This window comes from Montipora capricornis, chromosome 2, assembly GCF_036669925.1.
Source record: "Montipora capricornis isolate CH-2021 chromosome 2, ASM3666992v2, whole genome shotgun sequence".
Classification (NCBI taxonomy): Eukaryota; Metazoa; Cnidaria; class Anthozoa; order Scleractinia; family Acroporidae; genus Montipora; species Montipora capricornis.
Genome location: NC_090884.1, coordinates 10650859 through 10672256, shown reverse-complemented (window position 1 = coordinate 10672256; position 21398 = coordinate 10650859). Strand labels below are relative to the sequence as shown.

The 21398-nt window shown below is 40.6% G+C and overlaps 2 protein-coding genes across 3 annotated transcripts in view; both read right to left on the bottom strand.

Moving 5' to 3' along the window:
• LOC138038814 (RIIa domain-containing protein 1-like) overlaps positions 1 to 2475 on the bottom strand; it is a 4697-nt gene extending 2222 nt beyond the window's left edge. The window contains exons 1-3 of the mRNA XM_068884872.1: positions 2198 to 2475; positions 1686 to 1762; positions 20 to 66 (exon numbers count right to left, since the gene is read on the bottom strand). Of these exons, the coding sequence (XP_068740973.1) occupies positions 20 to 66; positions 1686 to 1762; positions 2198 to 2293 (220 nt within the window). The 5' untranslated portion in view covers positions 2294 to 2475. The remainder of the gene's footprint in view (positions 1 to 19; positions 67 to 1685; positions 1763 to 2197) is intronic.
• Positions 2476 to 4250: 1775 nt separating this feature from the next.
• Positions 4251 to 21093, bottom strand: LOC138038812 (acid phosphatase type 7-like). 2 transcript variants are annotated; one of them, XM_068884870.1, is made up of 12 exons: positions 20776 to 21093; positions 15282 to 15392; positions 14204 to 14300; positions 13261 to 13306; positions 12115 to 12181; positions 11300 to 11388; positions 10514 to 10586; positions 9402 to 9449; positions 8580 to 8630; positions 8122 to 8233; positions 6317 to 6470; positions 4251 to 4692 (listed from the first exon to the last, which is right to left on the bottom strand). In XM_068884870.1, exons 1-12 carry the CDS (start codon positions 21043 to 21045, stop codon positions 4512 to 4514), a joined length of 1299 nt encoding a protein of 432 aa, XP_068740971.1. In that variant the 5' UTR covers positions 21046 to 21093; the 3' UTR covers positions 4251 to 4511. The 2 variants fall into 2 exon arrangements, with proteins under 2 accessions (XP_068740971.1, XP_068740969.1); XM_068884868.1 differs by lacking the exon at positions 6317 to 6470 and adding an exon at positions 7236 to 7395 and having other exon boundaries at positions 20776 to 21092.
• Positions 21094 to 21398: the final 305 nt, after the last annotated feature.

Sequence of the window (21398 nt, the reverse complement as noted above, 5' to 3'; positions counted from 1 at the left end):
GGTTTACAGTCAAACTTACTGGATGCAAATTCCCTCACATTTTCTGGTCTTTCTCGCAAAATACTCCTGGCAATGAAAACAATGATTCATCAGCAATCATCACAAGTTGCAGTATCTCTATCAATGCTCCCACATGTTGATATCAATCGTGTCCAAAAAGAAAGAAAATTAAACCAGAAGAGGAACCTTAGTGATTTTACAAAAACCAGCAGGCAAAATTTAGACATGGTTTTTAATGTGCATGCAGACACGTTCAAAAGTTAAATTGAATTTCTCAGGCCCAAAGCAATACATTTCTAGAAAGTTAAATAAACATTACTGAGACGGGTAAGAAAGATGCACAGGTTCAAACATGGCCACGAGTGCCATACAAGTATGAAGTCAGACTAGCCCACAGAAAATTTCTTGTCTGTTCAGTACTTGCAATGATTCACAGATTTTTTCATACCAGCCTTCTGTAAACATATTTTAGTATAAATACACAGGTGATTATACCAAATCGCGCGTTCTCATTGGCTCGCTATCTCAGATTATCAGCCGATAATCACCTCCACGGACAAAATGGCTGCCAGTAGTCGTTTTGCCACCGTAAGTGAAGATGATTTCGCGTTGAAATGTTTTTTTCCTTCTCATTTTTGAAATAATTACCTGAGTATTTATACTAAAACAATTATTCGCCTCAGGCTCAGTGATTATCGGTGAATATTCACCTCGACTTCGTCTTGGTGAATATTCACCGATAATCACTGAGCCTGAGGCAAATAATTGTTTAATAACAAGAGATTTGAAAAAAGATCAAACTTGGTTATTCATACACTCAGATGTCATGACTCTGTTGCATGTTCAAAAATTATGGATAGTATCCTACAGATTATTTCCAACAGGATTTGAACCCATGTCCTCTGCAAGCCAGTGCAAATTGCTAAACCAATAACTGGTTTAAGATTGCACAATTATTGTTCAATAGCCCTTTTCAAGGTTAGTTTTTCTCATTTGCATTACAATGTAATCTAACGTGGGTGCAAGGCAATTTCGGGTTAAAACTACAAAATAGCCCGAAATCACCTCACATACATGCTAGATGACATTGTGATGCAAATGAGAAAAACTAACCATCAAAAGGGCTATTAGTAAGGGTGCGTTCGATTGACCCTATTCCGAAATAAGAATATGTGGAGTGATAATTTAAAACGTTATCTCTGGCATTTTGAAGCAACAAGGATAATAAAGATATGTTTAAAATAGCATTTTAGCAGTTGCTTGACAATTTTAATGTGAATCTCCATAAAAACAAAGGATTTCAAACTTCTATTCCATGAATTCCTATTCTGGAATACAGTCAATCGAACACACCCTAAGCTATGAAGCTACAAAGTTGGGAGCAGGTCAATTATTTCACCAAGTACTTTCCCCGGAACACATGAGCCCAGCAATAATTTGACCTACTCCCAACTGTGTGGCTTCATACCCAATGTAGTTCAGTTGGTAGAGCATTGCCCCAGCATCGCAGGGGTCATGGGTTCAAATCCTGTTGGAGCCATAGCCTGCACTTCAAATATCCACATTTTGAATTAATTACAAAATTACCATGGCAAGTTAAAACTTCAAGTTTTTCAGTGCAATCTTTCCACGGTGATGGCATATTCTTACTCTAACAACTTCAGATTGAACACAAGAACACTCACCCTAAAAATCCACTCAAGAGACACGAGACCTCTGGATGTTCTCTCAAGTACTTTTCGTTTTGAAATCTTGATGAGATCTACACAGTCAAAGCAACAAACGACGTTGGTCAGCTTTAAAAAATAACTTTTGTTTGTTTGTTATTTGTTTAAGGAGGTTGAAGTCTTGGCAGCTATTCAGCTGATGTGGACCTGCTATACCCACCCACCCATGTACTCACAAAGGACAGCCACAACACCGGGAATTTTATCCCCTACTCTTCTCGATTAGTGTGTGGGTTCTTTAACGTCCCACAGGAAGGTTATGAACATAGAAGATACTTGTGAGGCGGGGCCAACGGTTAACAGTCCTTATCCGAGAAGCCTTGAAAGGCTAACCATTTGCGGATGTAGTTACAAAGGCAACACTTTCTCCTCAGTTAGCTTCAGTTATTTTTAAGACCCTGAGTGTTGGTCCGGCCGGAACCGAAATCATTGTTTTAAACTCTTCTCTTTTGCAATAAAAACGTATTTACCTTGAACTCGTTTAGTTTTTGTTGCTGTTCAGGGGTAAGAGCTCCCGTATCGTTTTTTTCCATGCCATTTATACCGAACATCACTTTCTCCTCCATAAGTCTACTGTGTAAGCAGCTTTGACATTTAACGCGCTTTTTTGAAATCCTGTGCGAATATTGTTATTTACAGACGTTCCATCAGTCCTTCGGTGATATCTGAAATCTGTTTTCAAGAGCTAGGAAGAATCAGGAACCTAAAACACAAATTCTTGAATCACGTACACTTTCCACAGTTGCTTAGGAACCGCGTCATTTTCTTTCGGGCGGAAACCCGCGGGTACGAGAGCTACTCGCTGCCAATATCAAATTTACCGCAATACTCTTATTATTAGCTTGTCCCACCAAAATTTTGCGTTAGCATTGTTTTTATTTTCTCTTGGGACTGATAATGGTCCCAAGAGAACTGGAACAGTGCTTTTGCAAAATTTTGGAGGGAAAAACAAACAGTATCATGGCATTTTTGATATTGGCTAATTGTAGGTGAGGATACTGGTATCTCACGTTTGTGATGCAAACGACGTCATACAGCCCACGTGCTCTGTTAGGAGATGTAAAAATGAACGAGCAGATGGGGGAAAAGAAGTTCTCTTCTGCTCCCTTGACCGATCGATCCTAGACTGATGACTGAAGTGAGGCAAACGATATTCAATAGTATGACCTCAGCCCCAAAATAAATAATTATTACCGTCGCACTAAGCCAGGGAGGGAACTTTGTCGACTAATCGACGACGAATCAGGCCACTACAAAACCTTTTTGAGATTGCAAAACCAGTAAAGTGAAGAGCTCTCAAATAGTATAGGCTCATTCGGAGCAATGCTTCAAGGAAAAGTACGGTCGCCAGTTGTTACAATTCGTCTGGATCTGCATGCAGATGCAGATTAAACTCCGGCGCGGTTTAATTAACGAACAGCAGAATTGGGCGCGCGCGAAGGGGGGGGGGGGGGGGTTTGGGTCCTCGGTAGCTTCCACTTTAAATTCGCCGCTCTTTCTAACTTCCTACTGGTTGTCTTCGGTTGAACGGTTCCTTTTAGGATATTATATAACAGCGTTTTTGAAGAAGCGGATTTCACTTCTGCAAACCAAAATTAACAGTGGGTTATTTTAAGGTGGCTTACTACACTTTTAATTTATTATGACAGCCCAACTTCTAACTCTTTTGAATAATGTCCCAAGATGTTTTTCATTCTCTATTTACTGTTTGCTTAAGTCTTTTGCCATTCTATGAGAAAATTGAACAATTAAACGTAAACAAATGGCCAAAATGAACGACCGAGTACCTAAGGAGAGACTAAAAGCGAAATAGAATCTCTGTACAGTGGCCAATTCACATTATAAACTCCGTTGGTAAAACCAAATTTTTGTAAAACTCTATAAAGTTGCGTGAAACGCTTCGACAAATAACTCAGAAAAGATGTATCACACAGATCTGAAAATGGGAAGGGTTGTTAAAAGATTCGTTTCCTACAACATTCCATTGAACGATTTCGTATTTATTTTTTGTTGCGTGAAACTATCTATAGTTTGAGAGTACGAGAAGCGAAATTAGAATCAGAGCAGGCCCTAATCTTCTGTGTAATAAGATCACGATGACGCCCATCTAAATTCCTCCATTCGCGCATAACCATAATCCCTCGTGTTTTGAAGAAAAAAGTATTGTTCTCCCGGTTAAAGAGCTGCCTCGCTTCTGGCTGACTCACTGCGGCAGCAACAATTATCATTCGCGCTAAACAATAATTATTGCTATGCGCGAATAGAGGAATTAAGATACGCGGTATGATATTGTTTGGCACAGAAGATTAGAGCCTGCTCTATTTTTCATTTCGCTTAGTCGTGTCTGTTTACACTGTCACGAAATCGTTTAAGGTGCTGTTGCACTGTGCAATTTTTCGTGCGACTCGTCTCGCAACGCCATTTCTACAAACTTTCTCACATTACAAAACAAGTTGTTCACGGGTGTTACACTGAGCAATGCTTCATGCAACTTGTGTTGTTTCGATGATCACATGAGGCTAAAGGAACGTTTTCATTGGCTGGTGCCGCAAACTATTGCGACAAACGTTTCCGGCCAGATGTTACACTGCGCAAAGTTTTAAAAAATCCGTTGCAACCGTTGAGAAAAGTAGTACTCAATTCCGACTAAGAGACACCTTCGGAACAAGTCTCTAAATCATACGGTCAATCAGGATTGCCTCTTCAGTGTTCTGTCCCGCAACTTTGAATAAAAGATATATAAAGATCTACACTCGACAAATGCTAGCGCTTTTAAACTTGCTTTCAAATCAGAATGTCATCAGGCATTGATTCCTTGACACCTTCCTCAACAGGTTCGTTTCTCATGCCATGATTTTCCTGTACAATCCACAGATAGTCTTGGAATACAGAGCGATTGTTTTCGTGGGTGTTCTCCCATTCCCAGTACAAGTGAGTTTTATTCATTGCTTGCAAATGACCATAGCTGAAAGAAAAATAATAAACAGCCTATAAGTATTGAGCTTCGTGGTTGTGCTTCTTTAGACAATACAGCGCGAGCTTCCGAAACCTCGATCTGATGCTCAATGAAAGAGTGAAGTTCCCTGGTAGCTTTGTTCCACGTGTTCAAGAAGGCAGAACGATGCAGTAAGACCCTCATATCCAGAGCTCTCAAAAAAGGAAACGAGAGTCTACAATTATGAACATAAAGTAGTACCGCGTAAGGTAGCCGCTTGCCTTATTTGTGATAATCAATATAGTTTATGGTTTCCCTTTTTTCAAAAGGTGAGATTTAGTAATATTAAAAAATAATATTTAATTAATATATTAAAGTGTCCAGGGCTAATTAGGGACACTCAGCTTTGCTTAGCTCTAAGCATACTTAGGAAGGCACTGATCATAGCAGTTTTAACGTTGCTAGCATTGTTAGCGTTGAATTTTCTTTGTTTTCCAATATTTTGTGAATCTCACGGTTTCAAGGTTTTATTCTGGTAAATTTCTGAGACCTCAAGGTTTGGGGGTTGGAAGGTCTGCATTCTGTCCAGTCTGCTATTGACTGTACAATGAGAGGAGTAATTACGATGTGGTTTATTGCAATTCACAGAAAACGCGTTCTTTTTTTTATATTTTGGAGTAAAAATCGTGTTGGCTCGCGGGTCGCCTCTGTTACTCCTTTTACTTTCAACTGGAACACTTAACCCATTCAATTCAAGTCGGAGCAGAGATGGCGGCGGAGTGGAGAGAATAATCGCCTCCCACAATAGTGAATTAGATAAGCGTGTTCCTATGCTACACGGCCAACGTTTGTATAAACGTAACCTTTCCTATGGTATGGTTGGTCTCCCCAGCTCAGTCACAAATAGTCTATTTCAGAATACCCATTCCCGCGAAAACTGGTTGTCATGTCGCCTGAAAAAAACATGGCAGAAGCAGTCACGCGTGACATGGCTTCTCCCGATTGGCTAAAGTGGCCGGCCTTTGTTTGTTTTCCCGCGTGAAGTGTATCTAAAGATAAGTCCATTTGTGAGTGTCTTGGGGCAAGCCCGAAAATTTGGTAGAGAGACACTCTTATCTAATTTACTTTTGCCTCCCACCGATGTGGCGCTGGTTCGATTCCCAGACTCGGTGTAACATGGGGGTTGAGTTTGTTGGTTCTCTACTCTGCTCCGAGGGGTTTTTTTCCGGGTACTACGGTTTTCCCTTCTCCCCAAAAACCAATGTTATATTTGATTTGGGTTTAAATAATTTGATTTCTATGTAGTGTCCCCAATTAGTGTCCCTGCACTAGAAAACTTGACACTTAAATAAAAACGAAAAAAAGCAAGGTGACACAGACACCAACCCGGTGTGGCCAACACATCACGCATGCGCACAATCATTTCACCGGGTCAATTAGCAGTCATGGACAGATGTTTCGGCCTTGCTGGGCCTCATCAGCATGGCGTAGCTAACATACCAGCGCCGGGTGTTTTAGACACTCAGCACACCGGGTTGGTGGTATGGTGTGTCACCCTGCTTTTGTTTTGTTTTCGTTTTTTTTCACTTAAATTAAGTCTATTATTATTATTATTATTATTCAATTCACACTCTCGGAATAAGATGTTACCGACCCGTAGTCTTCAATGTATTTTGCCAGATTGTCCCGAGGCGCTCTGCCATCGGAAAGTTTTTCCTTTGAGCCAGCGGAACCAGCCACTATCGTTGTCATGTATGCAGGATTGATATATGTATGTCCCTTCTGATGGTCTACTTCATCGTCATACGCTGCAGGGGATGAATGAGGAAAAAAGATCTTCGCTTCTTATTTTATTTTATTTTATTTCACTTTTTTCATTGACCACCCGGCACCTGATTATCGGATGCTTGGCAAAATACATTTAAGACCTCGAGTAGTCAGCGGAGGTATTACAGTTCTTAGAAGCTAAGCACTTCCTTTGAGGTCCTAGCACATCCATCCGCATCTTACAACGCCCTTTTCCGAGCACTTTGAACGCAAATTTCATATCATCTTAACTTTTTCCGTGCCATAGAATTCAATATCTCGAAGTGAAATGAAAAGTTTCGACTTCAAGGTTAGCTGAATTGGACATGTTGGAAAACTATTTTTAACACTTTCCATCAAGCTTTCTCTAATCAGCTTGGAAACCTAAATTGTTTACTCTAGTACACGCTACTGTGACTGCAACAGAAAACTTCATGTTTAAAATTGACGGCCATATGCCTTGTTGATCAAAAAAGCCAAGAAAGTTTTCCATCCTTTGCTGTGCATTTTTATGAAATCGTGAATTTGGTCACTTTGTGGTTTAAGAAGTCTAGTCTTTTTCTTACTCAAAAATGCTAAAATTTGGTAACTGTGTCCCTTTTAAAGACACAAAAGACTCGTAGTTCCTAGTTGTCCTTCAACTCTCGCTCCGTACGGCCTTTGCTTTGTCTCCATACAACTTGGGAACGGAAAGACAGACAGATGAGGAGACAGAAAGGGATGCCAACCCCACTCCTGCCACGTCCATTTTTCCGCTCTCAACCTACCCATAGTCGAAGATGTATTTTGCCGACATGTAATCAGGTGCACGGGTCCAGTTGGAAAGTCTTTCGTGGGAGCCCGCAGATCCTGCAACAATCACGGTCTTGAACTTGGGATTTACGTAAACATGGTTATCACTTGGTTTATCCACACTTCCATCGTACGCTAATTTGCATAAGAATGAAACATCACTATGAGGTGCAGAAAAATTGTCACTACGGTAATAATTTTCTATCATGTGAAAAACTATTTATTCAAGGTTTTCATATGACTTTGAAAACAGGTGAAATAATTTCAAGGCTTGGAACTGCGAGAACTGATTTCCTACACGACGTTTGTTAGGTTCAACGAATCTAGGAGAAGGTAGACTCGATTTCCAGCCGCTATGGGAGTGCAATTAACATCCTCCTCCCAACGAATACCTAGATCGATCACTGGTCGGCGTCATATGTCCGTCACGCGTAGCACTCGTCGCAATTGTATTTTGTATTCAGCCAATTATATTTTGTACTTGGCAGGCAGGCGACTTTCTGATTGGTGGAAAATGCAATAGAGGATTTGCACGGCAGCTTAGTTGCATGGCAGGAACAATGAAAATGTTTTGCATTAGAAAGAACATTTGTTCCCGAGGGAAAAAGAATCTATTGTTCCTACCATAAAACATGGCTGCCGTGCAAAACCTCCATTGGTTGGACCAGTGACCTAGCCGTGGTGTGCGCGGAGGAACGCGGGCGCACAAAACGGCTGGTAAATCGAGCCTAAGGAAAAGGTGAGGGGGGAGGGGGGTGAAACAAACCGGGATACCAGTGTTATTTTCTAGGGAAAAAACGGTGAGACTTTAGGGTTTTTTCAAAAATTGGTGACAAAGTGACCTTAAGTCTGTGTGCTTACTTGGGTAAAGCCGCTGGTAGTTATGTGCGTGGCCGCATAAGTGTAAGTCAACACCATATTTGTGCAGAAGAGGGCCAAAAGATGTGAAATTCGTCTCTTCCATAAAGAAAGCCTGGAAAAAAAGCAAATTAAGACACATTAAAATACACAATATTATATAACTTGTTTTTAAGCATAGATGAAAAGTAAGAAAATAATCCAGAAAAGAAAAGTCAACGGCCTTTCCGTACAAGGGAGCGCTCTATACACTCAGGTCGGCTATAACTTTTGCGCAGAAAACAATGATAGTAACTGAAGGAAGACAAAAGTAGGGAAACTTAATTCATAAAGAAGCTGGAGCAAAAGCTAAGACATGTGCCGACAACGTTAATTTCAAATTCAAGAAATAAAAACACGTATTACTGATCTAAGTAACCTTTAGGGTCGAAGCTTACAAGAACAAATAAACAGTTAGGTACCTTATGAGCCAGAGAAACAATCCATGGTGTCTTGTCTCTTTGTTGGTTAGCCTTTAAAAGAGGTTATAAAAGATTTTAAGCATCCAAAGGCACTTTGTCCTCCTTTATAGTGTGGAGAACTTTGTAAAATGAACGATGAGGGTGATTTACATCGTTAAACAGACATTACTTGAAATGCTGGAACCCTTGGAATGCCAATATCGAACTGGATGTGTAGTATTCACGAGTTCATTGTGTGGCAATTTCTGTACCTTACTCATCACCCTATATTTCTTATTTCATTTCAGGATTTAACCCTCTTGCTGACTGAAAGAGTAATCTCTTACTAACCGAGCACGAGGACCGTACTGCGGAATATTGGCCCGAGGTCGTGGCAGTAACAGAAACGACCGAGGGCCAATATTCCCCAGTAGGGTCCCGAACAAGTGAGGTTTGTAAGTTGTTTATTATGTGGCCTCGTTTCTTTGAGCGATTGCCGAGAAACTCCTCTGCTTGGTGAATGTTCGTAATTGTCGTCTTCAATCAGCGAACTTTGAAAAGTAATCTATTACATGTAAAACTAAATTCCGCTTTCTATTAATTCTGCTGTTGTGATGAAAAAATTAAATTCCGCTTTTTTAAAAACTTCAATTACCCGGGAGAGAGAAAAAATACGGAAACGGCCGTTTCCATGGTAATGGCCCGTACTGTAAAACCGGCCAGCAGAGTGCTTCATTTAGCCTGAGAATTGCTTGCCATATAATCATATAATTTAATTCATAACACGAAAGAGTCGTTTTAAAGCTTCTCCTCAATGGATTCTGACTGGAACGAAAACAATACCTTGATTAAATCCGCTTCAAGCCAATTCAGTTGCCGCTGTATTTGACCCTGTGACAACGAAAAAGATAGTTAAACATTTGATGTCATAGAGACAAACTGCTATTTTTGAAACGCATGCTTTGTTAATCATCTGCTGAATGATGCCAAGCTCTAGAAGGCACCGCGGGTGACGGTTTGTTTTTACCATTGTGCCGATTAGGTGTGACTTCTGTCGTATTTTCTGGTGCAGTTCAAATAAGCTTCGCGAGCCTAGTTAACCAATCGGTGACTGCAGCCAACATCTTTTAATACTTCTGATTTCCAACACAAGACCGCATCTCGCCTCTTTGATAAATTCATGACAGAGAATTGCGGGAATTTCCTTTCTCAAAAATGCTGGGGGATAGAAGCGCTAGAGAGAGAAGTTTTAAGTCAGGTGGCAGCTATTGCAACAGCTAACGTGCAGAAAACACATTCAACAGAAACAACGAAGCCCAATCTAAACACAATGTAATTGTTTCCTAGACCGATCCAATGAAATGAAAGAGTGTCAAAAGCTGCATGCAAACCAAAACATTAGCGACCACGTGACCATGATTTTCCCGTCATTTTTTGCGTTTGCCCGCGGTTGCCGCCAGCCGTTAACCGTATAAGTGGAATTTTCTTCTCGTTTTTCTTCTACATAGCAAGTTGTTTGTAGGGAAAAAAGAACCCCAAAACCATTTCCCGGTAAGTCAAACAAGGAGAGATTAGGTTTCATGGTTATAGAACGTTCATAACGGACTCCTTGCTGCAATTTTCTTCATAAACTCACGTTGATTCTCTGGTAACTCACAAAAAATTCTCCATCTGAACTCGCGAAATTTGACAGGTAAGGATTTTCATTTGATATAGCGTCTTTTTCTACAAACAATGTTTAAAAACACTTCGAGTTTTTGTTTTTGTTTTTTGTTTTTTTTGTTGACGTAAGACTCGAGATTGAAAGAGTCCATCCAGAGTTTCCGTGGGCCACGCCAAGCTACAAGCTTCACTCCATTTTACGTGAAACGTGAATCGGCAAGCCGACGTTACGTTTTGCCGTTTCGCGAACGTAGGCTAATTCTTTCTATTATCACGATTTCATGGAAGATTACCTCATCTGGGTAATAGTGGTACACTTCGGTATCAAAGCCAACGAAATGAATAAGCCCAATATCCATACTCCACCTGTGAAAAAAAGATAAGTTCATGACGCAAAGCTTACAACTTCCATATCTCTCCTTGGAGCTAATGTTTCTCAGACTTTCAATCATAAAGATGACAAACAATGTACAAGGTGGTTTTATTCTGCAGTCCAGTATTCTGGGGAAGTGATATGATAAGATGTTGTGCTGTGGGTCATGTCTGGCTAACTTGTAAGTGAGAGCACTTTGCCTTCCTGCAATGAGATTTGCCGGGATGTCGCAAACAGACTCCCTTGCCTAAGAATCCACGACAATTCTCGTAGCACAAAACCAAGGTTCATTTAATCACTGAAAATTGTCACAGTTCATAATCCACGTTCACTCTTGGAAAAAACCTATCCACAATGACAATCTTACTGACAGAGACGTTAAACGATGAACAATGAGTGTCTGGTTTCCGACAAGGATCGACGCCCAGTGCGGGTTGAGTTATTTGGTTCTCCACGCTGCTCCAAGAGGAACCTCTCCCGATGCTCTGGTCTTCCCCTCCGATCAAAAACCGACATTTTACTTTATTTTATTTGAGCTTTTTGCTTAAACGGTTCATTTGTGGTGTCCCCAGTCAATAAGTTCATAACAGTCTTAATGAACTGTGATCTAAAAGTCTAAATTCGCTTTTGGATTCAAAACGAAGGTTGAGATCAACTTGAAAATTGAAAAAACCAATAATAACATTGAGAAAATAATGATAATAACCATAGACTGGTTTCACTTCCGCTTGCGTAGCCGACGCCCAGCTCCATGTTAGAAAAGCGGTTGCGGTAATGAGTAAAGTTGTCCTTTTGCTGTAGGAAAAATAATAATATAAAACGATGATTGTCATTATATCTTTAAAATTATGAATCATGGAAACAAACAAAAGTTCGTCACTCAGTACAGACGAAAATCACCGCAAAGAGGTCCATTTCACGGAAAGGCCCGAAAGCTTTTCGGAGTTCCAAACCAAGCACTAAGCCACTCGTTAAAGTGCGATCCACTCATTGAGAAAATCTGTCTTCCAGAGACATGTTTTCAGGAGAAAACGTGGAACAGTCGCAAAGCTTCATGATTTGACTCCTTTCTTTTTCATGGTACATAACACTTTATTGGGGCCACTCATGCGGGTTTTTGAAGTGCAAGTGCGACTCACAAGGCGCGCTAGGGGAGGGAAAATAGTAAAGTTCAGCTTCAAAAATCTCCCGATAACACTTGTTTTGCAGGCTCATGGAAACGCACGTGAGATCCGCGTTTAGGCGAGGTCGTGTGTTCAAAATCGAGCCTAAGTGGCTAAGAGCGAAATCTTTCTTATAAAAAGGGTTTAAGTTCATAGATAAACTTTGTCACTTTGCCTTTAAAAACGTTAACAAGGGAAGAAAGCGTACTTTTCACAGAGCTGAAAATATTTTGACTAAAAAGTAAAATAATTGCTAAATATACGAAGCTTTGAATGGTGCAGATCTTGGAGGATGGAGATTGTTATCGTCCTCATCGATCTGCATTGTTTCTTCCTCATCGGATAATTGTTAAATTACCTCGTGATTTCCTGGTAAAACCATGTAGGGCACTTTCGTAGCAATAGGTTGAATGGCATTCATAAAACTGCAAAAAAGAATGACACAAAGGGAAAAGGAAACTATGGCAACGTTGCAATTTGATAAACTTAAAAATAACGTTCTTACACGACAATATCATTTCAAAGGTAAATTCACGCTAGTGACGAAAAAATTGCCAGTTTTGATCCTGAACTGCAGCTATCCTATTTGACGCATCATTGAGTGACGAGCCCGTCAGTGACTCAAAAAAAAAGTGCTCGAGTTTAAGAACTCCGCTAAGCTACTCGCCAAAACATCTAACAAGCGATTCATATCATCCTTATTGCATTGAAAAAGAAGAATTAGGGGAAAATACTTGTTTCGGGAAAGTGTCATATAATTTTCGTGATGCGCGCGTGAACTATAGAAATAATCAAGAGTACAATTAACAAAATGTACCAACATATCGCGGAATTTTTGTACTCTTTTCGAGCGTTATCCGTTCAATAACCTACAGAATTGGATAATAAAGAGGTTTAAATCTTGATTTATAGCTTAGGTTTTCGCCACGTCACTTTTTTTTGCTCAGAGTGAACACAGTGATTGTTCAGACTAAATGAAAACTTACGGGAAGACATTTGTTTCTGCTTACAAACAAGTTTTCTTTTGTATGGATGAGTGTTGTCCTTGTTAACGTGTGTATAGTTATGTAAACGGTCGGAAAAACGGCACAGAAATCAAGTGATGCCTAACGCTACTGTGAATGTGAAGGTTGGATGAAGAACCTTCGTTGATCAATAGCACCAGCCGAACTACTCAATGTACTCTTGGGTGATTCACGTAGAGTAAGTACTTCATGGTACAGTGTTGATCAGAGAAGGTTATCCAACCATCACGTTCAAAGTAGCGTCAGGCTTTACTTGATTTCTGTGCCGTTTACATATATGATTATTTTTTGTTTCAATGAGCCAAACACTTGAACAAAAGAACGACTGAAATGTTTCGGAAGACAATGAGGTTTGATCGGCGATGCCAGTGATACCTTCGCAATTGCTATGTTTTCCTTGGCGGTACCGTGGTTTCTTGAACTCCCTTATTCCAAAACAAGACGGCAGTTTGAATATTTAGAACGACCTTTATACTTACTCGTCTCCGATTTCCCCCTCCTTTTCATACATGTCATAAGCCATATCTAAAACGACAGAGAAGCAAAGATGGCAACAGATGACTACACACAAAATCAACCAATTACGTGTGACTTGAAAAGCAGAAAATTCAATCTACAACATAAACAAAGCAAAGTTTCAAATACCAAAGATCCTTAAAAAAAACTAAATTCTACTGAAACCCTTAAGGCTTCAGCACCGCTAAGTTAAAAAAAGGGGGAAGGTCCGACATCAAAGAATACAAGATGACCCTTACGTTTTGACGGAATGGTTAATCGAAGTCGCTGAAAATATAATTTTGCTGCTCAATGGAAAAAGATGCGAATTTCCTTGTGTCCTTTTGGTCTGTCTTCTTTGGACTATCCATAACTATGTAGATGTTGCGACATTGTGACGTACCGACCTCGATCTTTCGTTTCGGTCATCCGTAAGTTTACGCCTCGTTTTGCAACCGTGGGCGTCAATCAGCGATATTGCTGTATTCTTTAGCGTTCACATTTCGAGTCTTGACGACCGCGAGAACTTTGGAGGGTTCGAGAAAAGCGTTAAAACCGTTCTTTGAAAAACTTTACCTTTTTCATTGATCTAAAGTGTAAACGCTAAAGTATGTCATAATATGTAATTGCACAATGCCGAGAGGTTAAAATATGACCCACTGCTTTGGACTGAACTGATCTTAATCGTTGTGTTTTGTGCTTTTCATCTCGGCCTCATGCAGTTAACCGCGTAAGGGTTGTGTCGAACAAGGCAATAACCCACTGTGAACGTTGACGCTGTCACCGTCTGTGTGTTTGTAATATCGCTGTTGAGTTGAGGAGCCAGTTTCGGAAGTCTTATATAGCGAATAGAGCACAACCTTGTCTTGTTGCATCAGAAGTTCATTTCCTACAATCAAACAACGTCATGTAGCCCAGAAGACTTACCCCCTACATGTATGACAGCATCATATCCTCCGCTCTTTACCTCTGTAATGAGACGTTGGAGACTGACAGCATTGGTGTAACCCATATCACCATACACCTGGTGTCGGAAAAATATTGTTAAAGACTTCGGTATGACCAGTACATAGTCTCGAAGGTATGATCTTACAAGGTACGAAGCAATTCCTTTTTTCCCAAAGCAAAGAATACCATCGTTTATCACAACATTTTCTGCTTTAAAAAGGTAAAAGGCCTGGCCAAACGGATCCAACATGTTGATTCAACATCAACTTGTTGCACTCGTTTGGCCACCATGTTGGATGATGTTGAACAAAGTTTGATTTCCATCAAACAGACCCAAACACTGTCTTCAACTTCATCCACCATTTCCTTTGTTATAAGGTCAGTGAACAACAATGTTGAATGCGTTTGGTCACGGTATTCAACATTGTGTCCATGGCGACGATTTATTCGCCACTCGCTCCTCGTACCCAGGGTCTCTCTACTCTGCATTGTAACCCAATTATTCGAGCTGAATGAATTCACCGTGGAAGAAGGAATGAATTGTTACATCACATTACATTACATTTGTCGTTGAGGACAAAGGAGGCAAGGAAGAGATACCCTGGGAACGAGGTGGCTTGGCCGCAGAAAGCAAGAAGGTGGTCGGACGAAGGACAAAGGAGGACGAAGGACAAAGGAGGCAGAGAAGAGATACCCTGGGAACGAGGTGGCTTGGCCGCAGAAAGCAAGAAGGTGGTCGGACGAATTAAAACTGAGAGAAATGGATCGAACTACTAGAAGAAGGATCATGTTTGAGGGACGTTTCATGCAAGGAATATCATTTTAAGGAAAAGAGAGATCAAGCGTAAAAAAAGATTAACGGTGAATAGGAGATAGAGAAAGTATGATCTAACATTCGTTTGGCCACCTCGTTCAACACTGTGCAACATCACCCAACAATCTTGGATTCAACAATATTGGATGATGTTGTATCCGTTTGGTCAAACTTAAAATTTGTATCAACAGTTCTCACGCCCTTGAATTAACACAACAAGAAAAAGCTCTTCTTTTCACTTACTGCAAAAACTAAGTTGCCGTCTTTAGTGGAAAATGACATAATTTCACTCGCTCCATCGTCTGGGTTTCCAACTTGGTAGTAGTAGCGTGTATCAGGGTCCAGACCTGTCAACTTCATAGAAACAATCACAAGTTGTAAAACACATAAGGCTTGTTTGCAGGTTGATAGGCTATTTTCATCTACATGTTCCAGCAATCGGCAAAGTCCCTTTTTGACTTATGGCTGTTGCTGGTTATGCTTAAGTTGCCTTATACACAAGAAGCCTTTATAGCTAGAGACATCACCGCCAAGCCGGCCACTTCTGCTGAACAAAACAGGACAGCCACAACACCAGGGACTTCATCTCTTACTCTTCTCGAATAATGTGTGGGTTCTTTAACGTCCCATAGGGAACTTACGAAGATAGAGGATATTTGTGAGAGAGCAGGGCCTACGGTTTATAGTCCTTATCCGAGAAGACTTGAAAGTCTAACCATTTCCAGATGAAATGGGCCTTATTCGCGCGGCGGCCATATTGGCCATAGACAATAGATTTCGTTCGTACCCCGAGCCTCGAGATGAAATGTTTGGGAACGAGTTTCGGTACGCAAAAACAAAAGTTTTCAATCCCTCGGGACTCAATATGGCCACCGTGGGATTAAGGCCTATTACAAAGGTAGCACTTTCTTCTCAGTTACTTTAAGATCCCGAGTGTCGATCCGGTCGGGTTTGAACGCGCGACCTCCCGCATGACAGCCCGATGCTCAACCAACTGAGCCACCCGGTAATCAGAGATTTTCTTGATTACCGTTTATGATCCATTCAGGTAGCTTTGTTTATCTTTTACTTAAGCTTTTGCTAGCGGAGCTCCGCGCGCGCGGAGCACTCATGCCCCTAATTAGATGCACGAAGATTTCAATAAGTGTCACGAAGTGTCCTCTCGCACTTCCCTTCAACTTCAACATCCGACTCGTGTCTCGGAATGCAGACAATTAACGTCACAAAGTGTCTCCCAAATACTGCTCCTCAAGTAAGGATAAACAGCTGCTTTTATCCTAAGATAAAAATAACGCTAACCTTTACCCATAACTTGTTGTTGCAAATAAGTAGCCAGGGCTTAAGGTGCTAACTACGATCAAAAATCACTTCTCGTTTTTCCTCACATCTCGAACGTTCTTGTGCTGAATACTCGAAATGCAAAAATTTTATGCAATTATTTCAAGAGAGAGACTATTTATTTTGACGGCAATTTTTTCATTTAACGGTCCACCATTACTTGGTGTGGTTCTGACAGATAAGCCCTCAGAGAACTGGGGCCCGTTTCTCGAAAGTCCCAAAACTTTACGGGCCATTTTCGGGTGTCACAATTCCCTTTGGGTCTCAAGAACGGAGAGGATTTAAGTCACCAAACTTCACAGTCAGTTTTCTTTTTGTTACCTTGAAAACATGTTTAAAGACCGGCTTTCCAAAACAAGCGGTTGGCAATTTCACAGATGGCTTTTCGGACCCGAAAAGTTTTCGGAACTTTCGAAAAAACGGTCCCCAGGATCGAGGAGAAACTGTGACGTCACTTACTCACTAGCTTAAAAATGCAGTGTGTGAATAAGGTTTACTTAGGGTGCGTTCAATTCACCCTATTCCGGAGTAAGAATACCTAGAGAGATGATTTAAAACGGTATGTTTGGCGTGTTGAAGCAACAAGGATAAGAAGGATATGTTTAAAATAGCATTTTAGCAGGTATTTGACAATTTTAACTTCCAATCCATGTATTCCTATTCCGGAATGCGGTCAATGGAACGCACCCTTAGTATGCAGAACACCAATTTTACAATCCGAAAGCCGAAAACTATCGAGCTGTATACTAATTAAGCCAAATTCACACACTGTATTTTTAAGCTAGTGAGTAAATGACGTCACTTTCTCCTCGATCCAGATCGCTGAAAGCGTTTTGGTCGGAACCGCAACAAGTGATGGCGGACCTCTAAGTGAAATGAGTGTAATTAAAATAAACAATCTTCCTCTTGAAATTACTACAAAAAATTTCGCCTGTCCAGCATTCAACTCAAGTACTTTCGAAATGAGAAGAAAAACGAAAACAGATTCCTTTTATTGTAGTAGCATTTTAAACTTAGGGCGCTTTCCTTTTGTCAGAACTGGCCGGCCAGACCTGTCAGTTTGCAACGAAAATGCAACATTTTGAAGAAAGAATTGCAGGATAATCCTTCGCATCTTCGAAGACGCACTAAACTGGAAAGTTCGTCCAGACGAATTATGCATCTTGCGCCCGTCTTTATACTAGACGAATTTAACAGACGCAGAAAAAATGTATGCCTAAATTCGTCCCAGACGAATTATGCGTCTCATATAGTTCGTCCCGTCTTTACACTAGACGGATAACATGAGAGACGCATAATTCGTCTGGACGGATTATGCGTCTCTAGTATAAAAACGGCCAATTACAGACTCATTAATGCCTTACTTGCTGTCGAATGAAAGACTGTCTGCAACGCAAAGTGGAAATAAAAAATTCCACTCGACAGAGACATCACTAATACACACGACTGAAGCCATCTTGGGCGGAGTAGATAAAAAAGAAAGTAACTGCTGTTGCATTATTGGATATGAGTAAAGTCTTCGACAGCATAAAACATGATATTTTACTGCAGAAACTGCAAGACGTCGGCATTTCATCTTTTGGCGTCACTTGGTTTAACAGTTATTTATCTCAAAGACATCAAATTGTTCGCATAAACAAGGAATTGTCAGAGCCACTACCTGTCGATTGCGTCGTACCATAAGGGAGTATCCTGGGGCCTCTACTTTTTAGTATATACGTGAAAGACCTACCATCAGTTCTTAAGCACTGTCGATATGAAAGCTATGTTGATGATACTAAACTTCACATTTCCTTCTCGATTCAAGACAGGGCTAATGCAATCTCTAACATTGACGACGATCTCTTAAGAATTCGTAACTGGTGTTTTAACAATCAACTCCTCTTGAACCCAGATAAGACAAAGCTTATGATATATGGAAGTCGTCAACTGCTTTCCAAACTCCCCGACGTCCGTCTTTCGTTCATGGGGAAGGAACTTATACCCGCAAAAGTCGCCAAAGACCTCGGCGTTACATTTGACCCGAATCTCACCTTTCATGATAACATCTTTAAAACTGTTTCGTCCTGCATGTTCTAGCTTGGCTCAAATTAGTCGTGTTAAGCATATGTTTGATAAAAACACTCTAATAATAATAATCAACGCCTTAGTTTTGAGCAAATTGTTTTACTGCTCGTCGGTCTGGTCAAACGCTGCAACTACCCACCTTCTCAAGCTCCAAGCAGTGCAGAATTATCAGTAATACCAGTAAGTTCGATCACGTGACCCCAGTCTTACAAGAGTTACGCTGGCTGCCAGTTAAATCGCAACTGTACTATCGTGATGCTGTGCTTGCCTTTAAATGCATGAATGGACAAGCTGCCCCTTACCTTTCCTCGCTTTTTGTAAAGCGAGTGGAGATAAGTGGCCGTGAGACTCGCAATTCTTTTAAGACCACTAAAGGACAAAGGGACTTTTTTTACGGAACAGTGACATTATGGAATAGTCTAGAAAGTAATCTTAAGCAAAGCGAATCTCTTTATACTTTCAAAAGAACATTACGAAGTAAGCTCTTACGTGAATTTTTATCTTCGTAGCACAATTTGTCACAAAATTTTACCCTCTTTCATATCAATTTTGTAAATTCTTGATATGCCTTTTATCTTACCTTTCTACAAGTTCTTATTGACCATTTTCATTGATTTTAATTTTAATGTAACTAACAGTATTTACTATTATTAGTACTGAAAAGCCCCCTTGGGGAGCGCTAATAAAATTTGTTTTGTATTGTATAATTCTCGGTTTGTCATTACTATAAACTAATCTATTCTTGCTATTTTCGCCGCTTTTTTGTCACCGTTATTCAGCCTGCTTTTTCGTTTTCGTGCTTGCCCTGACCCAGGGGCGGATTTAGGATAAATGATGACCGGTTTCCAAATCAATCAATCAATCAATTTATTTAAGTCCTAGCGTGGGATTGAGATTGCCCTCAGTATCCGAGCCAGAGGCTCATGTATAAAACAACTAAAAAGTTTCTAGGGGGTACGGGGGCATATAATCCCCCGGGAATTTTTTTTGATTTTAACCCTCCAAAGTTCCCTTTCTCGTGTTTGTGACCGATTTCCGTAAAACGGTGGAAACCGGTATGGATCCGCCCCGTCTTTCTTCTGATGCTCTCCTCTTCTGTCATTGTTTGTCACTGATCTTTCGCCTGTTTTCTCAGACTAGTGACTGTACCTATCCCGTATGCATGACGATATCTTTCCAAGGTCCGAGAAAACGCTGTATGACTCGAAGCCAACAGTCGATTATATTTTCTGACTTTAACCGACGGCCTTTCGAATCGGCTAATGTTGTCCCTGTCTTGAGAAAGGAGTACTTCTGGCAACCAGGACGAACGGAGACCCTAAGTTCTCCACTGGCAAAGAAAATTGTTGGACCCCAGTTTTGTTAAGATTTTTCTATCCGTTTCTTTTCCTTTTAGAGTTTCTATTTTTACCATCATTTAATTGTTTCACATGTCTTGTTTCCTTTTTCGATTACATCATGCCTCTGCATGTCGTCAGTGGTGGATCTAAGAATATCTTAAGGGGGGTGAATTAAAAGAACCGAAGTATATACTCTAACAAAAGTCCCGATAGTTTAGGCTGCCATTTTGAAATTGTTTATATTTTGCATTAATAGAAGTGTTCACGTCAGGTAATCAGTATCTGTTTCAGCAGAGATAAAAATAAAACGAAAAGCGGATAAATAGAAAAAAAAGAGCCAAGATGTGGGGTGGCTAGTCACTCTATACCCCCCTCCCCTCTCCTCCTCGGTCCGCCCCTGGTCGCAAGTTAGTCCACTCTCTTGGGCATGACATAATCTGCCGGCTTTTCATTGTGTCAACACTGTTATGTTTCATGTCAAAACGCATCTTTCCTGATGCATCTTTCCTGATTAACTGAACTAACTGAAAACGTTTCGAACGCCATTGGAAACGGAACGACTTTTCGGCTTAACTATAGCATACAGCTAGGGCCACCATTCCTTAATTCTGCCATAGTGGCTAGGCTGTTCGCATGTCAAGTAAAATGAGTGTACCTATTTACCGGCTTAGTGGCTCGTCAGTCGCTAATATTAGCATCCGAGCCTCCTGTCCATTGTTTAACTGTAAACACTATATTCTAAGATTGTGAATACGCAGACTTTTTGCCAAGATTCATGGAGGCTCATGTGATACCTGTTTCTGAGCAAAATCACTGACAGAAATACATTTAATATCAACGATAGGTGGCCTACAAGTGTCTGAGGTGCTGGTTGTAATCTGCACCGGGAATGCAAACAGCTGGGGTATGCAAATTCTTCAATGCGGGAAATTGGCAAAAGAATTCCGGAATTCCTTCATTGGAAACAAGAAGTCAAGTATTCAATTTCTTACCTTGACGTTGTGGATGGTGAAACTGTGTCCAGGGCCAGTGAACTCAAACGAGTCACCATAAGCCTTCTTGTCCAACTTATCCGGGCTCGTCCCATAGGTAACGAAAGTCTCTGGTTTCTCGTGAGGTGACGGTGTTACATAATTGACATTTCTTTCGCTTGCATTCCCCGTAAAAGCAATGTGAATCTGCTCTGGGTTGTTAGAATGCGCTCTAGCGTAAGTGATTGTTACCAAGAAAAGGAAGAGGGAAACAATTAACGGCGCCTCCATTGCGAAGCTGCACTGTGCTTGTGACTATCACGAGAAAATTAGAAATCCTTGTATTACAATACCTTTATTGCCTGATCAGCCAATAGTTGGCGCTCATGACATCATACCATGTCGTATCATCATATAATAACATAATTATCACCACCTATCATACCATATTATATCATATTTCAAATATCGCTTAGTGAAAAGCAATTACATGCAGCGATAGCTACCTGCTCTTCACAAAAGCACCCTTCTGGTAACAACAAAGCAACGTACACCGAACGCAATCACTTTTCTATGCAGAGGATAGAAGATTTGCGCATAACAAAAGAGAAAAGTCCTAAAATTTCTTGTCGTCTGCGAGCGGA